This window comes from Rhea pennata, chromosome 5, assembly GCF_028389875.1.
Source record: "Rhea pennata isolate bPtePen1 chromosome 5, bPtePen1.pri, whole genome shotgun sequence".
NCBI lineage: Eukaryota > Metazoa > Chordata > Aves > Rheiformes > Rheidae > Rhea > Rhea pennata.
The window spans coordinates 37,937,247-37,964,769 of NC_084667.1; the positions used below are offsets into that span (position 1 = coordinate 37,937,247).

Below are 27,523 nucleotides of genomic sequence, written 5' to 3' on the forward strand. Positions count from 1 at the left end.
ATGGCTTGTGTTGAAAAATACAGCGGAGTGAGTCAGGCAAGCTGATGTTTGGGAATGGGTTCATTTGTTCGGAGCGGTTTGGGGTCCAGGAGGAGGCTGGTCTGCTGGTGAGGGGGTTTGCTTCGTTGCATTTGATTTGCACATAGGTTTCTGGACAGTTAGAGGGGTATTCCGAGATAGTAGAAGTGTGCGATAAACAAAAGCAAGTAAGATGATAGGGAAATATTTATCACAAGACAGAAATCTAGCGTAACTTCTGTTTTGTTGTTTGAGCATCATTAACGATACCCAAGTGTGACTGTAAAAGAGAGTTCCTAGCATCTTTGTAACGATTCGTCATTAAATCAGCTGGTTGCAGCTGGGGATAAACAAGGAATGGATGTGCTTCTCATTTGAGCTGGCAAATAAGGAACGGAGAAGTGGGGAGCGGGGTGCAGGGGCTGTGTGGTGACATACCTTTTTATCCATCACGTGATGTCTGCTGTGTGATGCTCAAGAAGGGTACTCTATCCCCAGGCTCTGAGTTTGGGGAGAAGGAGATAACAACATTGAAGGATTTGAGAACATTGACATCTTCATGTGTTCTTACAGGGAGAAAATAACTGAAGGACAGGTTGTGAGTAATGCCAGGCCTTCGCTATTTTGCCTGTAGGACTGCAGAAAACACTGTGACATACTCATTTCTGTGATGGGGCTTTTGAAATGATTTCTCTTTATTTATTGCTGTTTTCCTTTCTTACCAAACAGAGCATCTTTCTGGCTTTGCTATTAAATTGCCCTGCATTTCAGGATCTCTCACCTCTTGCTCATACCCAGTAGCTGTTTCCCAATAACTTAGCACTTATTCTGGATGGTGCTCGGAACATTTCCTGCCTTAAGAAGAGCTACTTTCCCTTTGTCGTCTCTTCTTCTTTTGGCTAACTTGCTTGTGAAGGAATATAAGAAGAGCTGTTGACCTGAATGCAAAAGAAGACATTTCCTCACTTTCTGCTGGCCTCACAGTCTGGCTGGGCTCCCAAACACTCAGAAGGATTGAGGAAGAGCTTCAGAGTTGGACATAGGACATCTCTGTGTCCCGAGCATTGCTATATATTTCCTGAACTATGAGTAGGCCTGCACCAGAGAAGACTGGGAGTTGGTTCCTTGCTTCTTACAAGCATTCTTTTGTCTAGCAAATATGATCAACCTCTTTTTTCTCTGCCACCAAGACCACTACAGTCTGGAAGGGGACCTCCCCACGCCAACCATGCTTCTGCTGAGTTTCTCACCAGTGCAGAGCTGCAGTGCTTCTTCCTGCTAGGTTGCTTCTGGCCAGCCAGCCTGCCTTGCTTCTGGAGAGAGAGTCTTGGGATCTCTTCCAGCGTGGTTGAAAAAGATTTAATAACCATAACTTCTGGCTACTTTTAAAATGTAATAATGATATCCCCAGGCTACTTTGAGCGTGGCCCTGATAGAGGGAGCAACCGCTGATGGAGCTGGTTGTGGGACCAGCAGCAGTGGCGTTGTGCTGGGCAGCGTGGCTGCGGGATGAGTGATTCAGGGTTCGGGCTTTGTGTTGGGTTGTCGCGATACGCCCTCACGTTTTGTGCTGGCTCCTGGAATTGGAGAGCATGGAGAGGTCAGGGCTGCAAGGGGCCCTGGAGATCTGCTAGTCCAAGTGCTGCCCAAAGCAGGGCCTCCTGGAGCAGCTTTAATGCCTCTGTCATTGCTGAAGTGATCCCCTGCTTGGCAGGGGACAAGAACGGGTGTCTGCTGGCAGCGGTGGGCTAGGAGAGCCCCGGGAAATCACCGCTTTCCTCTCCAGCGCCTGGACCTCCGTATGGGGCTATCATCTCGCTCCGATAGGAGGATTTTCTGCCGCCACCCGGAGGGAGACGGGACAGTTGAAAGGCTGGATCGGGGGCGCAGCGACAGGAAGTGAAGTGGCTTGTTCGGGATTAGAAGCATTTAGCTGAAAATTAAAAAGCATTTTCAAAGCAAAAACTCTTGTGTATGCCTGTCAGCATTACTAGCAGAAGAGTTTTAGCTTGCAGTTAATGGGAATTGCTGATAGACTTTCTTGCGTGTGTGTGTGTGTGTGTGTTAAGGAGTGTTTTGAACTTTGACTTCACTGAGTTTTGGGTTGACAAATTGTGAATTGTTCTTTCGTGAGAAGTAATAATGAACTCTGTACAACAGTAAGATGAAAATCTGATAAGCAAAAAGACCTTTTAATTCTGATCGACCTCTTTTTGTGGGATGGTGTCAAAGATACTATCTAAAGTGTGTTTTGCCTAAGATCTTGCAGGTTCTGTTTTTCAGTTTTTATGTGCAGCATATGTTATGCAAGCCTGCTTTGTCGCAAAACATTAAACTCTGACCCTTTTATTTAAAAGGAAAAAATGTGTAAACTCCTGAATGTTTACCCGCATGTTTGATTTTTCTCCCAAACAGATCAATATTCTTTTGCGGTTATCTTTATGTCAGTAGATTTGCAGGTGTCTCTTCTGCAAGTTGAGGAGTTTTGAGAACAACAATGGACTTTTGAATTGATTCTTTCTGTTAGTAGTGGTTAAAATTAAACCAGTCTCTAGTTTAATTGAACTTCCAATAGTTTTAAAGTTCTGATTTCTTTCTTTTCTTTCTTTCTTTTTTTTTTCCAGGTCACATGTACAATTGCCTGTAAGTATCATTCTGTTGTTCAATTTTTTTTGTATATAACTTTCTTTTCCTTTATGAAAGGTCAGTGCCAGCTAAATATTTTTTTAAAAAAAGTCCTAAAATAAATTTTTAGAAATAGCATTAGAAAATATAAAGTCATTTGCTATAACACCATAATTCCAGCAAAGCACTTAAGTACATCCTTAAATTTTTTTAGCATGCATTTTAATCCCCTATTTTTTCAGCTTTTTAACGATTTCAGTAAAGTATAGATTTAATGTGGTTGAAAGATTGGAGAATTTACTTAAAAGCAAACAAAAAAATTACCTCTCCACCCTCCACCCCAAAATCCTCAAAACACCCAACATGATGTAGTAAGGATATTTTGGAATATAGGAAATATTACATGGGCCAAAGATCCATAGATAACAACTCAGATAACAAAGATCCATAGATGATAACTTTTCATATGGCAAAAATTTCCTAGTGACCTAAATAACTAGGCAATCTCTTAATGTAAATCAAATGGTCTGACAGCAGTTAAAAGCGGTAAAACCAGGAAACGTACACCTACCAGTGAAATCTCCGTAGAAAAACGAATTGGCAAAACAGAAGTGCCTGCAGTTCTGTGCCCGATATCTATGGATGATTATACTTTGCCAATGGGAAACCCAGGAGTTCTGTAAAGGTATTCATAGCTTTGTATCTTTTCTTCTCTTTCAGGCATTCAGGATTGCAGCTCAAAAAATATAACTGCAGCAGCAGGAACCAGTAGTAATGGTGATTTATCAGTAAACTCTAGAAGTGGGAACAAAACCTACCAAGGCAGAAGATCAAAAAGGGATGTGTCACCATCCAGCAGGGCAATAAGCACTCAGAACAATGTAACAAGTACGTGATTTGGAATTTGACTGGGAGGTGAATCTTCAGGGTGCTTCATGCTTTTATACTGTGTTAGCATTTTAGTTCCAAACTGTAGTCCAGAGTGCAAACAGCCTAGCAAAGAGTGGATCCAGTTGCTATGCTGGAGTAGCAAATCAGCTGGAGAAATGTATCTACACAGCTCACTGGGAATGTAGTTTAAAGCTGAGATTGTAGCATAGTCTTGAAATGATTTTATCACTATTTGACTTTTCTAAAGGTTTGTGTTCCCTCATCTGCCCTGCTTTTTATGGCCTTCCTAAGCCACACTGGTGACAGTTCAAACTTACTGTGGCCTATAGATTTGAACAAATTGCAAATTTGAACAAATGTGACAAATCGCAGCCTAATTAACCTGTTTAGTATAGATAATGCTGTATCGTGTATCTAGAAGAGAGAGGTGTATGAACCTTACAGGCAAATTATTATTCCTTTCGGGACAGCCAGCTTAGGATAAAAATAACAGCAGGTTGTATGCAAAGTCTTTTGCAACGTCCTGCATGAAGTAAAGTGAGCTGACACCTGCATGGCATGGAGGTCATTGCTGATGCACCTTTAACTCTTTGAGCTGCACTGAAAGGGAGGTGAGAGACAAAGCAGTAGACCTGCAGTGATTAAAGCATGCATTGTGCAATGTATAAGTGTGTCTTGGTTACAATAATAATTGTCCTAAGAATATAGAGATACCTATTCTTTGGGTAGTTGGAGGCCTTTTGTGTTTTTTTTTTTCATTTGTTTGTCAGAAAATACTCTTGCACTTTGACAGATTTGTGTCTTTAGCTTTCACAGAGTCCAGCCTAGTTCTTAATCCCACGTCAGAGTATGTCAGTTCTGAGAAAGTCCACTTAACATGGAGAACAAATGTCATTGCTTTGAACTCCTACACATACAAGATGGAGATTAACAGTGATGGTACCTCCCTTAAGAACCTGACATCCCATGTCAACAGTGCTGAAATTACTGAGTTAAACCCTGGGACATTGTACAAGTTCATACTATTTGCATTAGCAGCCGATACTAAGACCAAAAGAGAGGGAGTGTCCGCAAGCCAGGACACCCGTGTGCTGCACCAGTGTTTTTAGTGGACTGTACGGTGATCCTGTCTGCCTGCCTGAGGATCATACTTTAATACTGTTGCAGAGCTGATGTTTTCGTCATGGAACAGGATGCAGCCTATCTACAAATTCAGGGATGTTAAGCATGGGAGGAAACATAGCTTTGATTAAAAAAAAAAGGGGGAGGGGGGGAGAAAGAAAAGTCCTTGCCCTCCACACTTCCCTGCTTCTCTGCTGCCTGCCCACCTCACTGGGCCCCAGGAGCAGCACTTGAAGCACTTCACTGGGGCCCCATGCTCCTGCTGTGGAGTGTCACAGGGAGGTGAACCCCACTCACGACACCTTTCTGTGCCTTTTCCCTCACCAGCCTGTTGATGCCAACAGCCTCCAAGAGCAGCCTGGTGATGTTGTTGGGGTGCCCCTGGCCTCTGCATAGTGACTGCTGTGAAGAGAGCAAATGAGTGGTGTGCCTGTGGTTTTTCTGTCTGTCCTTGTGAGCAGCTATTCTTGCAACTTGACAGCGGCTTGTCTTGCCTTTCACAGGGCCCAGCCCAGTTCTTGATCTCAAGGCAGAGGATGTTGGTCAGACGTATGTCAACTTAACGTGGACAGTGAACGACACTGCTTCAGACTTCTACACATACAGGATAGAGGTTGAAAGTGATGGTACTGGCAATAGGAACCTCACGTCTAACGTCACTGAAGCTGCAGTTGCCGACCTGCACCCTGGGACGTTGTACAATTTCACCGTCTTTGCAGTGGCAGCCGATGGTCAGACCGAAGGAGAGGGAGTATCCATAAGCCTGTATACCAGTAAGTTACAGTTACTCGCACCCGTGTTTCTGGTGTACGATATGTTGCTGTGCAGCCCAGGGCTGTGCCCACCTGCCAGGGGCTGTAATTTAGTGTTGTTGCGTACAAAGGTGATTTTTTTGGTTAAGAAGCTGGATGCAAGCTCCCTGCAAGCGATGGAGTGTTAATGTTCTGAAGAAACATAGCCTTTGGTTACGAAGCTGGATACTTGCCTTTCACAGGGCCCAGTCCAGTTCTTGATCTGAAGGCAGAGTCCATTGGTCAGACTTATGTCAGCTTGACACGGACAGTCAGCAATACTCCTTCAGACTCCTACACATACAGGATAGAGGTTGAAAGTGATGGTACGTCCATCAGGAACCAGACGTCCAATGTCACCAAAGCTGAAATTGCTGACTTTCAACCTGGGACATCGTACAAGTTCACAGCATTTGCAAAACCAATGAACAATATGAGTGAAGAAATAGGCTTGTCTGTAAGCCTGTTTACGAGTATGGAGACGCTGATGCTGCGCTGTTGCAAGTAAACTTACAGTCTGTACGAGGCAGCCCTGCTTTTTACATTGGGTTTCCAGCACAGGAATATTTCCTATTGATCTGATATTTTGTTCCAGGAGCCTGAAGAGATGCAATGGTATTTTAGAAGTGCTGCTCAGCAGCAAATAATGCTCATTCTGTGCAAAAGGGGGAAATATGGTGGCGGTCGGTCGTCATCTTTCTCTGTTTATCTGCCTTGACATATTCTTCTCTTACCTTTCACAGGGCCCAGCCCAGTTCTTGATCTCAAGGCAGAGGATGTTGGTCAGACTTATGTCAACTTAACGTGGACAGTGAACGACACTGCTTCAGACTCCTACACATACAGGATAGAGGTTAAAAGTGATGGTACTGGCAATAGGAACCTCACGTCTAACGTCACTAAAGCTGCAGTTGCCGACCTGCACCCTGGGACGTTGTACAATTTCACCGTCTTTGCAGTGGCAGCCGATGGTCAGACCGAAGGAGAGGGAGTATCCATAAGCCTGTATACCAGTAAGTTACAGTTACTCACACCTGTGTTTGTAGTGGACTGTATGTTGCTGTGCAGCCCAGGGCTGTGCCTGTCTGCTGGGTGATCACAATTTAATCTTGTTGTGTGCAGAGATGATGCACAGTGCCTGTCTGCAAAGTTGGGGATGTCAATGTGTGGAAGAAGCCTAGCCCTGACAGACAGCTGTTGCTGAAGATGGTCACTAAGGCCTGTGGCTAGAGCAGGGACTATGTCGATGTTGTTGGGGTGCCCCTGGCCTCTGCATAGTGACTGCTGTGAAGAGAGCAAATGAGTGGTGTGCCTGTGGTTTTTCTGTCTGTCCTTGTGAGCAGCTATTCTTGCAACTTGACAGCGGCTTGTCTTGCCTTTCACAGGGCCCAGCCCGGTTCTTGATCTCAAGGCAGAGGATGTTGGTCAGACTTATGTCAACTTAACGTGGACAGTGAACAACACTGCTTCAGACTCCTACACATACAGGATAGAGGTTGAAAGTGATGGTACTGGCAATAGGAACCTCACGTCTAACGTCACTGAAGCTGCAGTTGCCGACCTGCACCCTGGGACGTTGTACAATTTCACCGTCTTTGCAGTGGCGGCCGATGGTCAGGCTGAAGGAGAGGGAGTACCCCAAAGCCTATATACACGTAAGGAATGACCTGGGCCTCTCATATGCCAGTAAACATGCAGCCTGTACTAAAAGTCCTTGTTTCTTTACCTTGCATTTCCAGCCTACTGATAGGTTATATTGTGAGCCCTAGGCTCGGTGTGTGCATTGTCTGTCGAGCAGTTAGTCTCAAAGAGCAAAGGCAGTGAGTTACGTATTTATCCCGCTCATGCGATGGCTTGACTTTTTCTGGGCATGGGGGCTAGATGAGCCCCCTATCATTCTTCTTGGAGCAGGCTCTCACAGGGTTATATCAAAGGCCATGGTGTGCAGAGACCCTATTGCTGGAATCACAGAGACCTTTTGTTCTCTGAGAAGGTGTTGAGCTCTGTGCAGAGTGTAAAAGCAGAGTAACTGGCCTGGGGCTGCTAGGGCCTGCAGCAACATCTAGAGCCACATTATCATGTGTGGTACCAGCTCTGCCCGCTTTGTGCTGTCACACCCTTCCTCCATATCTAAAGGGAAGATGGGAAGGGAAGAGCCTCCTTTTGCATTCAGTTCGGGGGTAGAAAGGAGGCAGGTGATGTTCCTACAAGGCAGGTAGGAGTGGGGTGTCTTGGAGCAGCTACTGAGTAGGGCAGCTTGACTAAAGTGCCCAAGTCCAGTCTCTCTTCTACCTGCCGTTAATGCCAAATCAGGCTGTGCAGATGCAGCCCCTTGCATGGGGTGAGCTGCTCTGCCCACTGCCAAAGCCTGTTTCTTTCTGCTGGTGTAGGTGAGAGTCTGTGCTGCAGGACAAATTTAAACTCTTGAAAGTGCAACTTGAATTAACAGTCTGAGACCACATGGCAATCTGTTGTCATCCTAGATTTCCCTATTTCTCTCTCTCAGAAGCTGTTGTGGCAACAAATATTTTTGGCCTGTGAAATAAGATAAAGAGAATCTCCGAAAATTCTTCTGTGGGCTTTCCGGAAATGCCCCAGTGCAAATGTCTGAAAAGGGACATTGTTAGTACTGTAGAAGTATCATTTGGGTACAGATAGTGCTCATTCTATATGAGATAAGCCTGAATATGAGGAGGAATTTCTTCAATGTGAGAGTGACAGAGCACTGGCACAGGTTGCCCAAAGAGGTTGTGGAGTCTCCTTCTCTGGAGATATTCAAAACCCGCCTGGATGCAACCCTGTCTAACGTGCTCTAGGTGACCCTGCTGGAGCAGGGGGGTTGGACTACATGATCTCCAGAGGTCCCTTCTAGCCTTACCCATTCTGTGGTTCTGTGATAAGGAACTATGGCTATGCTGCTTCTTCCTTCTCTGTTTGTTTGTCTTGACAGCTGCTTGTCTTGCTTTCACAGGGCCCAGCCCGGTTCTTGATCTAATAGTGCAGTACATCGATCCTCATTATATCAAATTAATGTGGACAATGACTGATGCTAATTCAAAGTCCTACACATACAGGATAGAGGTTAAAAGTGATAGTACTGGCAATAGGAACCTCACATCTAACATCACTGAAGCTGCAGTTGCCGACCTGCACCCTGGGACGTTGTACAATTTCACCGTATTTGCAGTGGCAGCTGATGGTCAGACCGAAGGAGAGGGGATATCCGTAAGCCTGTATACCAGTAAGTTACAGTTACTCGCACCCGTGTTTCTGGTGTACGATATGTTGCTGTGCAGCCCAGGGCTGTGCCCATCTGCCAGGGGCTGTAATTTAGTGTTGTTGCGTACTAAGGTGATTTTTTTGGCCAAGACATTGAATGCAAGCTCCCTGCAAGCGATGGAGTGTTAATGTTCTGAAGAAACATAGGCCTGATGTAAAATAAAGATTAAAACAAAACAAAAGAAAACAAACCCTCCAATGCAGAGCTTCTCTGCTGCCTGCCCACCTCACTGGGCCCCAGGAGCAACCCTGGAAGCACTGGCCCAGGGCCCCATGCTCCTGCTGTGGAGTGTCACAGGGAGGTGAACCCCACTCATGACACCTTTTCCCTCACCAGCCTGTTGATGCCAACAGCCTCCAAGAGCAGCCCGGTGATGTTGTTGGGGTGCCCCTGGCCTCTGCATAGTGACTGCTGTGAAGAGAGCAAATGAGTGGTGTGCCTGTGGTTTTTCTGTCTGTCCTTGTGAGCAGCTATTCTTGCAACTTGACAGCAGCTTGTCTTGCCTTTCACAGGGCCCAGCCCAGTTCTTGATCTCAAGGCGGAGGATGTTGGTCAGACTTATGTCAACTTAACGTGGACAGTGAACGACACTGCTTCAGACTCTTCACACTCCTACACATACAGGATAGAGGTTAAAAGTGATGGTACTGGCAATAGGAACCTCACGTTTAACGTCACTAAAGCTGCAGTTGCCGACCTGCACCCTGGGACGTTGTACAATTTCACCGTCTTTGCAGTGGCAGCCGATGGTCAGACCGAAGGAGAGGGAGTATCCATAAGCCTGTATACCAGTAAGTTACAGTTACTCACACCTGTGTTTGTAGTGGACTGTATGTTGCTGTGCAGCCCAGGGCTGTGCCTGTCTGCTGGGTGATCACAATTTAATCTTGTTGTGTGCAGAGATGATGCACAGTGCCTGTCTGCAAAGTTGGGGATGTCAATGTGTGGAAGAAGCCTAGCCCTGACAGACAGCTGTTGCTGAAGATGGTCACTAAGGCCTGTGGCTAGAGCAGGGACTCTTCTTGAGGGCCTGCCCCCTCAGGATTTGTGTGGGGGATTTTGCTGCCTTTGCTGCCTAGAGGATGGGTGCCTCGGGTCCTGATTTTGAAGGGCTCCTATGCACAGTCGGGCTGCAGCAGGAGAGCGAGCTTGGGCAGCGCTGCTCCAGGGGAGGTTCTGTGGCCGTCCAGCTTCTTGCTGTGATGAGTATCGTGGGTCTTGACACGTGGTGTTGGGAGGGACAGTCCTGGCGCTGGCGGCAAGGCTGTAGTGCAGCCTGGCTGTTCCTGAGGGAAAATTTGGGAGGCAGCAGGTGCCCGTATCTGTCATTCATGTGATTCTGCAAGGTGCCTGTGAGTTTGCTGCAGCCTTTCCTGGCATTTCCCAAAGGCCCTTTCTGGGCTGCCCATCTGTGACAGCTGGGGTGTCTGCTTGGGAGCCACACAGAGGATGGTGTTGCAGAGGAGCTTTTGAACAGGGTCTCTGTGCTCTCTGCCCCACTAGTGAGCTCAGGGCATTAGCCGAGGGGTGGAGAGGGTGCAGAGTGCGTGGGTTGTTGCCTCTGTTCTTCCTGTAGCAATGCTTGGCTTCCTTAGCTTTCAGCGTGCAAAGATGCATGACCTCCTTCCTCCTCCACCCTGCCCTCCACGCTTCTCTGCTGCCTGCCCACCTCACTGGGCCCCAGGAGCAGCACTTGAAGCACTTCACTGGGGCCCCATGCTCCTGCTGTGGAGTGTCACAGGGAGGTGAACCCCACTCACGACACCTTTCTGTGCCTTTTCCCTCACCAGCCTGTTGATGCCAACAGCCTCCAAGAGCAGCCTGGTGATGTTGTTGGGGTGCCCCTGGCCTCTGCATAGTGACTGCTGTGAAGAGAGCAAATGAGTGGTGTGCCTGTGGTTTTTCTGTCTGTCCTTGTGAGCAGCTATTCTTGCAACCTGACAGCGGCTTGTCTTGCCTTTCACAGGGCCCAGCCCAGTTCTTGATCTCAAGGCGGAGGATGTTGGTCAGACTTATGTCAACTTAACGTGGACAGTGAACGACACTGCTTCAGACTTCTACACATACAGGATAGAGGTTGAAAGTGATGGTACTGGCAATAGGAACCTCACGTCTAACGTCACTAAAGCTGCAGTCGCTGACTTGCACCCTGGGACGTTGTACAATTTCACCGTCTTTGCAGTGGCAGCCGATGGTCAGACCGAAGGAGAGGGAGTATCCATAAGCCTGTATACCAGTAAGTTGCAGTCACTTGTGCCCATTTTTCTAGAGGAGCGTGTGTTGCTGTGCAGGTCCTTACTGCATTTGGGTCTCAAGTGTAGTGTGTACTTTGGCTAGTGCTGTGCTTGGTAGTCTCAGCCACCCTCCCCTGCCCAACTCTTGAGTACAGAGGAGGATATTGAGTGCTCCTGGCAATGTCCCTTTTGTTTTTTCTAGGTATTGTAACTGTCTTCCTTTTACTGTGAATATGTGCTTTTTGTGCTTTACCTTTGTTTTTGTCTTTTTAATGGAGATGAAGTTAATCTTTTCCTAAAGGTCCTCTGTGGGCTTTCCTGAGGCACTTCAGAATGATCAGTCCTCTTAAGTGAGACCCTAGTTTTGTGCAAATGCTGCTTGGCTACAAATAATGCTCAGCCTGTGCAAAATGTTCAGGTGTGCCTTTGCCTCTCCTTGTTTTCAAGCAAGAATATTCAACAAATATTCTTGAGTTTCACCTTGCCTTTGACAGACACCAACCCAGCTTTCTGCATTGTGGTGAAGTATCTTGGCCTCATTTTAACATGAGGCATAGGTGACGCTTCTTCTAACTACACCTACATATACAAGTCCAAAGTCATGATTTTCCCTCTAGAAACTAGACAACCATTGGTACCATAGCTGTTGCTACAGATTTAAGCCTTGGAACCTTGTATGATTTCACATTGTTTGCAGTAGCAATTGTCAGTTTATCTGAAGGAAAAGGAGTATCTATAAGCTTCACTACAAATAAGTCACAGTCACTCACATGTATCTTTCAGCTAAATCTGTTTCTTCCAGCATATTGTTCTACTGCTTCCCCTTGGTTTCTTAAAATAATACCCTTTTTATAACAAAATAATTTAAGCCAGGAGTCTTTCTACCCCTGTTTTTGTTGGTCCTCCTGAATCAGGAGAGGCAATACATGTGGTATGTATTATAACTGCAGAAATTACAAGAATTTTGGTCTCAAAGGCCAAGTTTTATAAGACATTTACATTATAAGGACTTTTTTTCTCAGTTTCATTGCTGCATTAACTTTTTTAAAATATATTTTTCAATGTCGTAAGTGTTCAAGTTTTGGATATGTCCTATAGGTCACCCACAGAAACTGTCATTGTTCTTTTAAGGGTGGCTGCTACTATACAGTTAATGTACTGAAATTATCTTTGTTTTGTAATGTTGGTATAATGATCATAAATCTGAGTAAGTCAAGATGAAGTGGGTCTTGAGTTGCATTTATTGTCAACTTTTTAGCTGATTATGCAAGACTGAAGAAATGCCCTCTAGCTTTGTTTGAAACTGAATCTCTCAAGGTCTGAAGGTATTTTCAGATGTGTTTACTGAGGTGTTATCCCAAACTGCGAAATCTGTTATCCCGTTGCAAATCTGATGTTGTACTGGGGGATTCAGCACTGTTTTGACTTCCACAATTCTTACTAGACCTTCTCTGAGATTTATCGACTGGAGTAGTGCGATCAAGTACATGCAGATAATGATTTGCTAAGGCTTTAAATTTCAGTGGCTGCTTTTTCAAAGTTTATCACACATTTTCTTTGGATTCGCTGTTATTTTCTCTTTGAGCACTGGGCTGTTCTCTGATCACTTTCCACATGTACAATGATCCTAGTGCTCTTCTTGTTTAATTACTCTTCGAGGACATTTATAATCTCTTCTCTGTACATGACTGCATCCTTCACACTTATGCTCTTCTTGTTTATGTTTGCAGTTCCTGCCTCAGTGACTTCATTTCAGTGTGAACCAGTGGCCAAGGAGTCTAATCTAACACTCAAATGGAAATGTCCTATTGGTAACAATTCTGGCTTCAAAATTAAAGTATTTAATGATACATGGGAAAAAGAACAACAGATTTCACGCTGCGCAGGAGAAAACTTGGAAGAAACCTTCAGAATAGGATCTTTAAATTATTTTACTACCTACAATGTCAGTATTACAACTCTTTCAGATACAATGGAAAGTTCTCCAGTGCAGAAAATGTGCAAGACAAGCATTACTGGTAAGTATTAAGGTCTGAGAATGGAAAGATACTTACAGGCTGAAGAAAAAATAACCTCAGGATTGCAGAATAATAGATTTGATTTATAGTACATTATCAGTATATACAAGTTATGAATAAAACACTGCATTCATGTAAACTATGATAAGATGCACAAATGTGCACAGGTGCACAATACAATATTTTCTTGTTTGGAAAACTGTTCTTTACCTGTTATTAAGGTACTAACAAATATTTCTCTGCTTATAGACCCACCTGCTCCTACTAAAGGTCCTTTACTCAAGGCAATCAGTCACACCTCCTTGTCTGTTGAATTCTCTGATTTTGAGTCAGCAAATGGACCATTAAAAGCTTATGCAGTAATCATCGTAACAGAAGCACCAGGTAGAGTATTACAATATTATCTCCTAGCTGTGTGAAACAATTTATCGGAGACCATTATGTCAGGACAAAAATTTTGCTCCAATGTTTGTAGCTTAAGTTCTAAATAGATGTTAAATTAAGAGAGGAAAAGCTGACTCAGTTGCATTTCAAAAATAGTGATGCAAATACTTTGCTTGATTGAAATTAGATTACTCCCTATTTTCAGAAAGCCACTGCTTCACCTGGAGCCTTTACCAACATGAATTGTCCTGGTATACAAGTCTTTTATGTGGCAATATTGCTACTGTGCTGTTACCATCTTGATTTGTCAATGATTCCTGTCACAAGATTGTGTAGTATCCTTTTTTCCACAGAATAATTTTTAGAACCACTATTATAAACAGCTTTGAAATTTGAAATGCCTTCCTCCTTCCCTCACTCCTTCAACTGGAAGATTTTTGCAGTTAGATGCTTAAAAAAAATAGAGGGATGACAGCTTTCCTTCTGATGTTGACCAACTTCAGCTGACTTCTAACTGGCTCCAGTTAGGCAAGGTGACTCTCACTGTAGCAGTTGTCCTGCTTAGATATAAAAATCCAATGTGTTAACAAAATGTGGGACCACGTTTGACTGTGAGGTAGACCGAGCAGACAGCGTAAGCCAAGTGTCATCCTGAATGAAGCTTGACTCTGTTGGGTGGCATGATGTTTTCAAGCACAAATTGACCTTTTCTACACTGGTTGAGTAGTATTCTTTACACTCGTTAGTAGGTGGAGTAGGTTTGGATGTGATTTACTTGTCTAGTGAGAGTTGTTCATAAGGACATCAGAATCTTCTGCTAACCTTTATAGAGAAGCTCCACCATACATGGTAGAAGTGAAACCAAAAGGATATTAAAAGTGGTAGCATGGGAGAGTAAGGGAGTAGTTCATTAAACTGCGCTGTGGTAGAGAGAGTTGCTGAGGTTGTCTGTTACACTTAGCCTTTAATTTCAGGAAATATTTGTGGAGTAATCACAACTGGAGTTACATGACACACTCTTACCCCTGAGCCACTCTGCTAATTCTTACAAAAACAGGGGGTGGTGTGTACCACTTTATCTTTGTTTTTCCAGAAGGTTGTGGGTCTTTGAAACCTGAATTGAACAGCACATATAAAGATTTCAAGCAAAAGAAGACAGCCACCTATGTAACATATATCATAGATATGGGGCAAGCAAAGCAGTCATCTTTCCATTCTCAGAACGGGACACTCACAGTTAATGTAGGCACTGGAAACACTGTGCGTGGCTATGAAAATGGACCACTGAGACCACTTCATTCATACAGGTATTTATTTTAACCCACTCCTTGGTTATTTTTGCAACAGTTGAAATCTAAAGAATCATCTAACGAAGAGATCATAGATATTGCTTAAGGCTTTTAGTACAATCTCACATATCTGTTTTTTTCTCCTCCCTTGTCAACAGGGCACGTGTGGCAGGTTTCACTAGGATAAACTTTACTTGGGCCAACATTATTGTGGAAGAAGATAGTTATGCATCGTTTTCACCTTGTTCTGAGCAGGTTTTGTTACCCCAGGATCCAGGTATGCCTAATACAAAACATGGGACTGGTTGCTTTGCACTTGCACTGTTTGTGGAGATTCCTTGATTATGGCAAATGATATAATTATTCGCAAAATATCTATTGGTCTTACTATGATGGGCTGCTCCTTTTTAGCTTTGCAGTGCCCTTGCTCTGTGAATCCTGCTAGTTCTGCAGGTAGCCTTCTTTTTATGATTCCCATAACAAAAGTAACCAAAACTCTTGCTTCTTGTGGCATGCTAAAAGTGATTGAGTCACACACTGAGACTTTGGTACAGAAATAAGTAGTAAAACGTGGCTATTGTAACAATTCTGGTAAATTAGAAGCTGATGTGTTAGAAGACAAATATTGATCCTTTTATCTTTTTTTTTTTTTTTTTGGGGGGAATTCATTTATCGTCCTTGCTTTCTTGTTCTTTATGAACTCTCTATAGTGATATTGCTGAAGGGCGTAGTGAAGAAGAGAAGACATTTAGTAGAGCTTCTGGGTGCATTGTACATGCAACTCGACTTTCATTTCACTGTGACTTATTTCAGAATCCACATGTAGATGTCTAGGGGGATTTGCAAAAGCACCTTAGTGAACTAGAGGACTGCTCTGAACTTAAGGCACATGGACACCTCTGAAAACCTGGCCCTCCCTGTCTCAGTTTTCCATCTGTAAAGTGGAGGTGGTAGGATAGAGATCTTCTGCAGTTGTTACCGATTGGTCATTGCTTTCTTCATGATACTTTTTTACAGGCTTTCTAGGGCTTGGGACTGTCCTCCCTTCTCCTGGGCACAATCTGTGTAATAAACTGCAAGTTCTAGTTAAATTAGATACACCCCAAACTACCTGTTGTAAGGGGCAGCTACTCAGATCTCACTTGCCATGTAAATAAAAATCTCAAGTGGTCATTAAAAAAAAAAGGCCATCGTTCCATTTATTTTGACCTTGCTGCCATTATTGTACTTCAAAATGTTCAAAATGGATTGTCTTTCTAATAGCTAATCTGTGAATTTTTGGGGTAACTGGAGTAGAAAGTAAAAATCAGCCACTCCTTGTAAAACTTCGATCTGCTTATGATCACTGTTTCTTTGTTTTGAGAGTGTGTGTGTGTGTGTGTGTGTGCTTTAGCTGTGTCTTCCTCTTGTTTTCTATCACTTGCTATGTTCTCTCATAACGTGCTGATTGATTAGATCATTGCAAAAGAGGTAAATCAATAATGAGAAATACTTGTTCTTTTCATAAGGTCTCATTGCTGGAGCTGTTATTGGATGCCTTTTAGCTATATTGGCTGTAGTTGCTATAGGGGGTTACATATTCTGGAAAAGGAGAAGGTAATGCATCTTCTTTTATCTATATGTTGTAATATAGAACACTAGGATTTCACATCTGTATCCTTCTGCTAAAATGACCTCTACTCCTGTGTTATATACTTTCAGTATGATGCTTTAAAATACACTGTATTCAAAATTTTTTTCTATGTCCAGATCAAAGTTGTTATATCCAACTAGTGAAATAGTTTTGCTGACAGAATGTTCAGCGCTGTAGTATACTAGTGGGTCAAGATCTGCTTCATGATCTTCTCTTGCAAATTCATGCATGCTCTTGAAGTTACTTAGTCAGAAGTGAGCCAAGATCACTGATTATAGTGCTAAAAGATGTGCATAACTTCATCTTAGAGGGTTTTATCTGAAAATATCCATGAATGGTTTCCCTTTAACTGCTTCTTTGACTAGCTGCTCTTCTTCCCACAAGTTTCTGTATTTGTCCAGTAGCTGTGAATGATCATGAGAGAACATCATCCCCTGAAGCTAGGAACACTTATTTTCGTTCAGGTTCTGTTTCCAGTACTACTGACACTTACATTGCTGTTTAACACTTCTGTTGGTGACTGTGGGATTAGCAGTAGTTCTTTGGAGATGTTAGTTCCTGATGTGCATCCCTCGAGGGAACCGCCTGCACTGAAACTGCGCGCTTTGTGTTCAGGCGTTTTGCTCTGGTTCCAACAGAAAGAGACAGCCCTAGTTTTTTTTTTTTTTTTTTTTTTTTTTTTTTTTTTTTTAAAAAGATTAAATGAGCAGTGAAGTATTTCAGTCTTACTGCAGGTATGAGGTTTGCCACAGAGGTTTTTTTGCACAGGATGAGATGCTGTAGCAGAAATTGTTCTGAACAGGCACAGGAAATAGCTCTTGTTGGGAATCTCATAAGAATTTCATAAATTCACTGTCAGCCTCTTGTGTTGTTTTCTTTCTCCTTATAGGAAAGATAGAAGAAATACTGAAATGTCCTTTTCTCCAATTAAGTAAGTCAATATCCTTTCACATATTGGTTTCTGGGCTCAGGAGATATTTGCAAAACTTACTTTGAACCCAGTATTTGTTTTCTGTATGGTTTTATATAGAATTTTGCAGTAATAATTCCTTATGGAAATTAAAGACTCCAGCCTGCAGTCTAAAAATAATCATATCGACTGAGACTTCCACTGCTGCCACAGGGATTTGAGTACTCACTCTATGTGAGTACTATGATGAATTGCCATTATATATAAAAATACCTCATGCAATTTTGAAAAATTCCATGTCTGCATGAAACATAGGCTTTGGTGCACATTGAGGGAATAATCCAAATTATCAATGAAGTGCACATAAGCACAATCCTGTACAGTGGCTCAGATTTTTCTTTGTATTATGTCGGCTTTGTGCTGAGCTGTCAATTCAGATAATACTGAAATTTCAGTAGCTACTCGAAGGAGGATGATTACAACACTGGCAATCCCAGACAGTGCATGTGAACCATGTTGTTTGCTCTTGCACCAGCCTTGCAGATGGAAGGGCACAGCCAGAGTATCCTATGGAGTCCCACCTGTGCAGACCCTGGCAGCTGGCATAAAATATACCAGTGAATGGGGCCAATCCAAATGGAAGAGAAGTACAAGAGCAGCTGACTGACACCTTTTTTCACATGCTTCTTCTGAAGGAGGTGCTAGTCTCTCCCTGGCCAGAACAGATCAGTTAAATGCTATGCCCTGATATCTCTTCCCTATAAAAACACAGGTTTTTGGGTCCCACTATCAGAATCATGCTTTCCTTCTTAGTTTCACATAGTGAAAAATACAACTGTGTGTGTGTCTAATCAACTCTTTTTTTTTCTTTTCCCCCCTCTCCTGAAGAGTCAAGAAGTAAGTGAAGCACATTTTGTTACACGTTAACTAAATTTATCATTTATTTACCTAATATCAGTGCTAATACATGGCTTTCCTTGTTGTAGATCAAAATTGATTAAAGTGGAAAACTTTGAGTCTTACTTCAAGAAGCAGCAAGCTGACTCCAACTGTGGTTTTGCTGAAGAGTATGAGGTACATGTCCTCAGTGGGGAGAGCTTCATGACAAATACTTCTTAAAAGCAAATTAGCTTTCCTTTGCAGTGTGCATGAGGTTTACTGAATGGAGGGAGAAGAAGAAGGGACCTTAATTAGAGACTGTTGACGTGCACTTACCACATTGCCTTCCCTCATTCAGCTCCCAATTTAGTTGAACTGCACCCAAAATGCTTCACATCCTGAACCATTACATCTAGCCCATTGAAAGCCCATTTCTGCACTTTAAACGCACTATTATTCCCCCCTTTATCAGGTTTGATACTTTTACCTTCCCACTGTGTTTGAGAAGAGCTGATTTCTATCATCATTTATCCCAGTTTAACATGCCTACCCTTACAGCAAAGGCCAGGAGGGTTTGAAGTATTTGTTTGCTTCAGTCAAGTGTTTATGTACTCTTCTTAAACTGGGTGCTCATGAATCTGTCTCTTACTGTAGGAACTCAGGCCTGCTGGTGTTCATCAGCCCAAATTTGCTGCTGAACTTCCTGAAAACAGGGGGAAAAATAGATACAACAATGTCTTGCCATGTAAGTTACTCTCCTAGGTTTTGCATATTGTACCAATTGAGGTTTTAAGTGAAAAACCTTGCAGTTGGTTGATTTGCCTTTAATAGCGCTGAAAAGTTTCCAAGAGGGATTAACATTGTCAATTTCCAAATAAATAAAAAGTGCATCAATTTGGGATGCTGCTTTCCCAAAATCGCTGTACTAACACGCCTGAAGAACTTCCCTTCAGCACTCCTTAAGTAAATCAGTCTTGGTTATCATATGTGAGAAACTTAAAAGTGAGATTGAAAGACAAGAGGCAACACTTGACTACAGACAGATAGAAGTGGGGAGCTATGAGAAATATTAAGATGGTGCCAGTCAGCTTTGCAGACAAGCTAGGAGCCTAACTGCTATCAAGCTGTCTAGACATCTCAGCAAAGAGAATGTAAGGAGGAATTGGAAAGTGAACAGTAAGGGCTGCTTGTGCATACTTTGAAGGAGAAACCCAACTGCAAGGGCAACAGGAGAGAAACTGCCTGTTTTTCTCCCATAATTGCAGTTATAATAAATTTCATGTTGGATATGAAGGAAAATAAATCTGACTGTGGGCAGTAAATCTATAACTTTGAGTCGAAGTTTTTCATTGCAAAAATTGCAGAATACTATCATATTTTCTTCTGAATAAATGCATAATACTATATGCATAAATACTGCCCTTTATTGACAGAGCTTTGTCTTAACTTGTCCCTTAAACATCTCTAAAATTCCAATTTATACGCATGTAAAAAACCCTGCATTCATATACAAGAACAAACCCTTTTTAAAAACAATGTATTCAGTATTCTGAAAAAACTACACACACACACACACACACACAGAGAGAGAGAGAGAGAAAGAAAGAGATAGAGTTCTTTTTTTACTGGCCACTTGTTTTTCTGTAGGTGTCCTAAATGCTGCTATTTCTGATTCTTAATGTTAAAGCCATATATTCTTGTTTTTAAGATGGACCTTTTTTTTTTAAAAAAAAGACATTTTTTAAACAAATATTTAGAAACCATGCTTTAGGCATACAATGTTTTGCTAAAAGGTTCTAGTTCTAAAATTCATCATTTTCTTTTCCTTTTTTCTTTCTGCAGATGATATCTCTCGTGTTAAACTGTCAGCCCAAAGCCATGCAACTGATGATTACATTAATGCAAACTATATGCCTGTAAGTGACTTAATTAGTTGAAATGAAAAATAAGGTGTATTTTTATGATGTAGTTGCTCTAAAAAAATCACATGTTATATAAAATCAAGTTTATGTCTCATCATTAATGCTGATGTGTATATATATATTTTTTATTTTCTTAGGGTTATACTTCAAAGAAGGCATTTATTGCTGCACAAGGTCCTTTACCCAATACTATAGATGACTTCTGGCGCATGATTTGGGAAAAGAATATCTACTCTATTGTTATGTTGACAAAATGCGTTGAACAAGCCCGGGTACGTCTCATCTCCTCACTGGAATTGTCTCTTGAGGAATGTTGGATCTCTTCTAATTCACATCACATGCATTTTCCATGTAGCACTTCGTCTCCTGTAGTCCTGAACACTGCAAATAGATGTGAATTTCTTCCTATTTCTTGTTCTCAGAAGCGTTTGGGGCAGAGCAGGACTTTCCTCTGTGCTCAGTATTGTACAGCTGGCTTTAAATGTCTTGTGAACCTTTTTTACATTCCTCAAAAACATCTAGCAATTGCTTCTAAGGTAGTGGTATATTTGTTTAGATGAACCAAAGACCTTTATGGGGCATATTCAAGGAAATAAAAAACATCAGTAGTGTAGAAACTGGATCAAAATGTAGAATTGTGATCTACTCTTATCTTAGGAACAGATGGGAAGATTACTTATATACTGGTAGTAGATACAACTTGGCTGAACAATTTAAGGTTGCTCATGTGGCTTTAACTGAGCATTTTTGCCTTTACTGAAATTCATTTTTTCTTATTTATTTTTACATACATATGTATGTGTATGTATGTGTATGTATGTTTATTATAAACCCTGTTTCAATTTAACGTGTCTAAACTTCTACTTGAAACCTAATTTGATTCTCTGGCAATCAGAGCCAAGTATCTCTGCCATCCACAGTAGGAATGCTAACAACATTTTGTAAATGTCAAATAAGAAACTTTTTGTGGGCAAAGAGCATCCTGGACACAGAGATTATACAAAATGCATGTGTTTTGAATCCAGAGGAATATTAATATACTTTCGTTGTTGCTGTTGCATGAGTATACCTAAGAAGAACCTAGGCACCCAGATAGTCACTGCCATTGCTGTCCAGGAAGCAGTAAGCAATCCTTTGGAAAGGAAGTTTCCAAGGCCGAAAGCTGACTTTTAGCCCTTTCAGGCAGACTTTTTTTGATGCTTATCTGGGTCATCATATTTGGGTTATTTTGGCTAGCCTGGAAGTCAAGAAATACTCTTCCGTAAATAAGTTCTTTCTGTTTAAAGATTGTTTCTATTTAAACTTTATTTACTGCAGATTGATTTTGTTATTAGCCGTAGTAGGCTGGAGATTCACCATTCTTTTCTTTTAACAAATATCTATTTATTGGAAGACTATTGTCCAAATTAAATAAGCCCAAAATTTTCAGCCTTTCCTGAAGCTTTTTTTGACTATCTGAGTAGCTTGTCTCAGGACAGTTGTTGCAACTTTCTCTTTAAAGGTGAGTTCTTCTACCTAAAGGATGGTTTAGATAGAGCTGCTGCTGCCTTGATATAGGCCGTTGGGAAGGGTGAAGTGCTTTCCAGCCCTGCTTCATGTGGCTGGTTAGTGTTTAAAGCTAGCACTCAGTTACTTCAAGGGTGAGATGGAATCATAGGAAACTATCCTGACATGTCCTCCTTTGTCCTCCTTTCCCCCACCCCCCTATTTCATTGGTCGGTGTAATATATCTAGCTTTTTAATTATTTTTTAGACAAAATGTGAGCAGTACTGGCCAGACAAACAGTCCATGAGTTATGGTGACATTATTGTGACAATGGTCTCGGAGATTGTCCTTCCAGAATGGACAGTAAGGGACTTCACTGTAGAAAATGTGAGTAGTTCCCCAACTCTTCATTGTGTACAAGTATCTTTAGAGGTGGATTTATTGTATCATTGTGACTCCACATGCCAAACAAATTTTGAATGGTAGAATATAGTAATTTCACTACACCTTAAAATCAAATTCAAAGTTATCTAAGAGGAAAGAATAAGAGTAGTTTATTTTAATTTAAGACTTTGTATATGTTTATCTTCTTTCTGCCAAAAACCTGATTTCAAATCTTTTGTGCTGTTTATTGACAATGAGATTCCTGTTATACTTTAGGTATGTGCGTTTGTTCATCTGCCACATCCTACTAGAACAGTATTTTAGTACTAGGTGTGGGAATGAGCTGTCAGTAAGGTGCTGTGAGAGAATGGGGTCTACTAGCAAGATCCAGCCTGCTAATGGGAATTCCTGGCTGTTCCAGCAGCGATCCTGCAGTTCGTGTTTACCTCAGACCTGAGCTAGAAGTCATGCTTATGCACAGCAAGAAATGCAGATACTTGGAATATAGAAGCTAAATCAAACAATTGGCTATATCTCTGTCAGCAAACGTAATGTTACAAAGGAGATCTCGCAGTAAAGTGCAACGTAAAAGGGAATTATTTCAAAGTATTCTTTACTGGAACAGAAGGAGGAGAGGAACTGGAATAACATTTATCAACGTACTACAGAGTTTGTAACAACCAACCTTAATGAAGCTAACCTTTGACCGATACATATGATAGGAAGCCCAACTACTGGGATTTTTTTTTTTTTGAAGCCTAATTGTTTTCTTTTTTTTTTTTGATGTGCATTTCTCTAGTCTAACGCACCAGAGATCCACACGGTGCGCCAGTTCCACTTTACCTCCTGGCCGGATCACGGAGTGCCAGAGACAACAGACCTCCTCATCAACTTCAGGCACCTTGTTATAGAACACAACAGTCAAAATCCTGTTGACTCGCCTACTCTGGTGCACTGCAGGTAGAAAGAACATTTTCACCTTAGACATGCTTTCATCTTATTCTTTTTCAATGTGATTAAAAAGTGTGGGTGTGTGCACACACACGCACACACAAGCATGGAGTCTCTTTGCTGCTTAAGGACGTGGGCTATTCATCTGCCATATTAAGAGCTTTGCCCCATGCCTCAGAAACATAGCAATGCCTTGCAGATAGCAAAGTACATGATATGAAAGCTCATTAGGACGAGCTGTCTTTCCTAGGCTGGAAACCTTAGCCTAAAAAGTTGCCTTTTTGTGTGCTTTTATATGTAATCTCGTGCAAGCTGCAAGGCTGGAAAACCCAGAAGAATGTCCTGCCTCCTTCTGGGCAATGGTAATAAGAGCTCCTTTGGGCTATAGAGCTTTTAATCCCCGTGCCACTGAAAAAATAGAGATGATCCTAACAACTTCACTGGCTTTTCCTCGGGATGGAAGGGAGCCTGTGATTGAAGGAAGCAGTTAACAGCTTCTCTTGTGTTGTTGCAGTGCTGGTGTTGGAAGGACAGGGACTTTTATTGCCATCGACCGTCTGATCCAGCAGATCGAAATGGAGAATACTGTGGACGTGTATGGTGTGGTGTATGACCTCCGCATGCATCGGCCTCTGATGGTGCAAACTGAGGTAGAGTCTTTCATCCAACAACCTGTTCTTCAAAAGCCATAGTAATCCAGGAAATGTGGAATAAAAATGCAGCTCAGAATTATGAGAAAATAAGAGATTATGGATTAAGCTGAAATGACCCTCTACTTAAATTTTACTCCTTCCCACCTTTTCTCTTCCATACCCAAGCAATCACCTTAAAAAGCAATTTGTAGCACTGGCATTTGCAGCCAAAGAGAATGAAATCCTGAAAAAGATTTTTTTTTTTTTTTGCTGCTTGCTCAGCCCACATAAAATTTACCTTTATCGCTGTGAGCTATAAATGTCTTGAGTCTCTGCGCACATCTTTTCCTGTGCGTTTTGCAGGAACATACATGTTCCTGCAGAAATCATCAGTTTGATCCAAAAAGTTGTATGGATTAACTCAAGCAGATCTGGGAAGGCAGTAAAATCTCCATCATGAAAATCTTAAGAGAACGTTAGGTCTGACAGTAAAGTTAGTCCCAGTTTTTGACTGGGGGTCGATCAGATGACATCGTGAGGTCTTTTCCAGCCCAATTTTCTATGAAATAGTCACAGAATCACTGAATTGGTAACGTTGGAAGGGACCTCTGGAGATCATCTAGTCTAACCTCCCTGCTCAGCAGGGTCACCTAGAGCATGTTAGACAGGGTTGCATCCAGGCGGGCCGTGAGTATCTCCAGAGAAGAAGACTCCGCAGCCTCTCTGGGCAACCTGTTGCAGTGCTACACACAACTTCTAAAAATACTCTAAGATAACATGCAATGCAGTACATCCAAAATCCAAAGCCTATATTAAAGAGCAGAATTACTGTCAAAATCAGGTACTTTCTAAAACTGTATTACCCTTCTTTTTTCTTTTTCTCCCATCAGGACCAGTATGTCTTCCTAAACCAATGCGTTATGGATATAATTAGATCCCGGAAAGACAAAAAAGCAGATCTTATTTACCAAAACATGACGGCAATGGCAATCTACGAAAATTTCACTCCTGGGTCAGGTTTTGGGAAGGCCAATGGCTACCATGCATAGGCTGGAAAGACAGCAGTATCTCCAGGAGGTGTTGTCTACACATAGGAAAGGGAACTGTTCCAGTCTTGTTTTCCAGGATTGTGTCTCGTGTCTGGTTTTCTCCAGTTCTGTACAACTGATTTGAAGACATGATCTACAGGAGGAAAAAAAAACAATGCTGGCAGGAGCCACAGGTTGACATAAAAAGAAACTATTTAGAGTTAACAAAAGAATTCTGCTTTTTCTTGGGAATTTAACAGTACTGATAGGTGAAATAGCATTTGCAGTACGGATGGTGAACTATAATTTAAATATTAAAATAATAACACAAGCTTGTTATTACATTTTTATATGATATCATTTACAGACACCAAGCTTGTGGGCTGTTTTAATATATTTAATTATAAGTTTCAGGAACATATTTTATCTACTGTATCTGGTTACTTAGCTAATAGATATGTGCCTCTGATTTTTTCTGAGTGTTCCTTTTTATTTAAAAAAAAAGGAGTATAAACACCTCCTCCAAATGGACATTTATACTTGGAAATTGTGCCTTTTCTAGTTGCTACTCTAGAGAAAAAAACAGCAGAGATTCTATTTTTGTACTGAAACTCTTAATGAGAACACAGATTTTTAAAAAAGGCTTATGTCAAACTTATAACTATAGTTGCACTGTTGGCAGGACTGTCCAGAAGTTTGGAGGTGAGCTTTTTTTTTTGCTTTTCACCACAAATGTCCCCTGCCTTAATGTTTTGGTGCCTCTGAGAGAGGAAAAGGAGTGTGGTGCATCACTCTGAGCTTTAATCATAGGAAAAAAATGAGCAAGTGAGTCTGCATATGTGTGTGCAGGGGTGTGTGTGTGTGTGTATGAAGGATGGAATACTCCTCCCTGTTCCTGGCTGATACTCCTGTTTTTACACAGTTTATAATGATTTATTTAAAGGTGCAATATATGATTTACTGAATAATGATTACTCTATTCTAATAGAGTTTTACTCAGGTTGGTGTCTTTTTATCATTATTGTTGTTTTTCGTCAAATGTATAAATCTGTGAAAACGTTGAACTGAGGTTCTGAGTGTCCAAGCACTCCCAAACAGATTGACTGGCTTTACTCTTTCTACCAAAACAAATTGCACAAAGTTCTGCTGTAAATACCAATTTCTTGGTTGTTTTAGCCATTCTAAGCTGAGACACATCTTACCTGACTGCATCTCATTGATCTAATGTAATAGTTGTATAATTGTTTGCAATGTACTGCTGCTGTTATTTTAACTGGTCCTTTTTCAAACAGAACAAACAAACAAAAAAAACCCTAGATGCTAATTTTACAAGTTGAGGATTAGTTTGGATTTATTTTGCTGGTACATAACTGTTAGATTCATGAAGGCATTACCAATGAAGGACTTACGAAATAGCTTGGTTGGGGAGATAGAAGGGGAGTTGTTTTTTTGGTCTTCGGATCGTTGCACTGGTTGCATTGTAGAAGAATATGAAGTTTATGAATAATGCTATAGAATAGCTATAAAACGGTGAAAATCTTATGAAGGTTTAATAACCAGAGTTCCTGGAATTCTGCTGCTTTTTTTTCCCCCCCTTTTTGGGGGATTGTTTTGTTGTTTTAGCAGAGTTGTCAGAAATAGCTACAAATACTAGGAATATATGTGGCATTACAGTGGGAGGTAGCAACCTTCTAGAATCCACTGTGAGCTGAAGAATATCTAGGAATTCCTGGTGCACAGCTGTAACTTTAAGGATAACCAGAGGAATTTCTTCCAACCTGGTGTGAAATTGTAAGTGTGCCATGTGAGCAAAACTGGAGACAAACCACAATGTGCTTCAGCTTTTTTATTTTATTTTTTTTCTTTTTTGGGTAGCAGCCACTTTGTGGGTTCCTGAATATTTTTTCTCTCTTTCTCTACAATACTTAAGAGGTTAATGACCCCACCGGAGGCTCTCTGCGATGGTGGTCCATGCAGTGGATCTTTCACCCTGCGTCCTTTCTGAGCTCCTGTCAGATGACAAAGACAAACCACTTGGACCAAGCAAAACTGTTCCAAAGGACTCGGAAGGGAGGAAAGCTCACCCCTTACAGTTATATGTTGTATTTCCTTTTTGTAATCTTCAAAGTACTACGCTTCTGTGCAGAGCACAGCGCCAGTATTCATTATCCCTGCTCTCCCAGGAATTGGCTGCATTAGGGTAGTGAATGCTCCCTTGCTTCAAAAAGCCCTTGTTTTATTCACCACAGAAGAGCAGGAGATGCATCTTCTACTCTAGGTTGTGCCTCTGCAGTATTTTGGAGCAGAATATCAGAAAACCAGCCAGCGTGGTGTTTCTGCCTAGCCACCACACAGGTACTGTTGTAGAAAACCAACATCTGTGCCATAAGTTTCATGTTGGAAAGAGACTGTGCCAAAGTCTTGCTTGTCCTCATCACCCAGTGAGTATCCATTTTTAACGCAGGCGCATCCATTTGAACGCTTCTGCCATTTCCCAAAATTGAATTGTTGCAGAGAGAGACTGAAGTTTGAACTAACAGCCTACTAATGGTAGAAATAGGTGGAAGAAGTTGATAAAGCTTAAAATGCTGTAAACATAAAATTGGCAATAGCATCAGTGTGAGTAACTAGAACAGGTCTGGTAGCATCCTTCCTGCAGGGACATCCTGGATATCCGACAGGGAATGCTCTGTCGTCTCCTGGATTCCTTTTGGCCAAGGTGACATGAATCTCTACAGGCATTTCTCTGACTTCTGCTGCTCTCCATGTTATGATTGCTGAGAGCCCTCTCTCTCTCTCTCCAGTCAGTGTTTTTCCTTGCTGTCGCTTACCTAAAGTTGTCCATTTTCCAGGCTGAAAACTCTGCTGTGCTCCAGATAGATCTCCTGTGTTTCTCTTATATTCTTTTTCCCTTTGGGGCCTGCTTAAGAAGGGAAAAGTTATTGTGTTTCAAATAAGTGACTGCTAGTTTAATATCTTGAAATGATGTACAAATTTTATTGTTTTCATATTTGTTGTACAGGAAATTTCAGCACATGTCTATAAT

General features: G+C 41.8%; 1 protein-coding gene across 1 annotated transcript; it reads left to right on the top strand.

Moving 5' to 3' along the window:
• On the top strand, window positions 1-27,523 carry PTPRJ (protein tyrosine phosphatase receptor type J). Its single transcript, XM_062576327.1, has 24 exons — window positions 1-27; window positions 2,643-2,661; window positions 3,364-3,531; window positions 5,160-5,429; window positions 6,191-6,460; window positions 6,833-7,102; window positions 8,419-8,688; window positions 9,240-9,518; window positions 10,694-10,963; window positions 12,692-12,979; window positions 13,229-13,363; window positions 14,460-14,670; window positions 14,811-14,929; window positions 16,161-16,248; window positions 17,175-17,216; window positions 18,084-18,092; window positions 18,182-18,269; window positions 18,729-18,819; window positions 19,917-19,990; window positions 20,134-20,268; window positions 21,750-21,869; window positions 22,666-22,826; window positions 23,332-23,467; window positions 24,340-27,523. The coding sequence occupies exons 1-24, from the start codon at window positions 1-3 to the stop codon at window positions 24,496-24,498; spliced, it is 3,699 nt and encodes a 1,232-aa protein (XP_062432311.1). The 3' UTR covers window positions 24,499-27,523.

Bases quoted from the DNA above. Each gene is read 5' to 3' on its own strand.
- PTPRJ (XM_062576327.1), top strand. From the start codon at position 1: ATGGCTTGTGTTGAAAAATACAGCGGA. The intron at 10,964-12,691 runs GTAAGTTGCAGT...TTATGTTTGCAG, and splicing joins ATCCATAAGCCTGTATACCA to TTCCTGCCTCAGTGACTTCA. The intron at 19,991-20,133 runs GTAAGTGACTTA...TTATTTTCTTAG, and splicing joins TTAATGCAAACTATATGCCT to GGTTATACTTCAAAGAAGGC.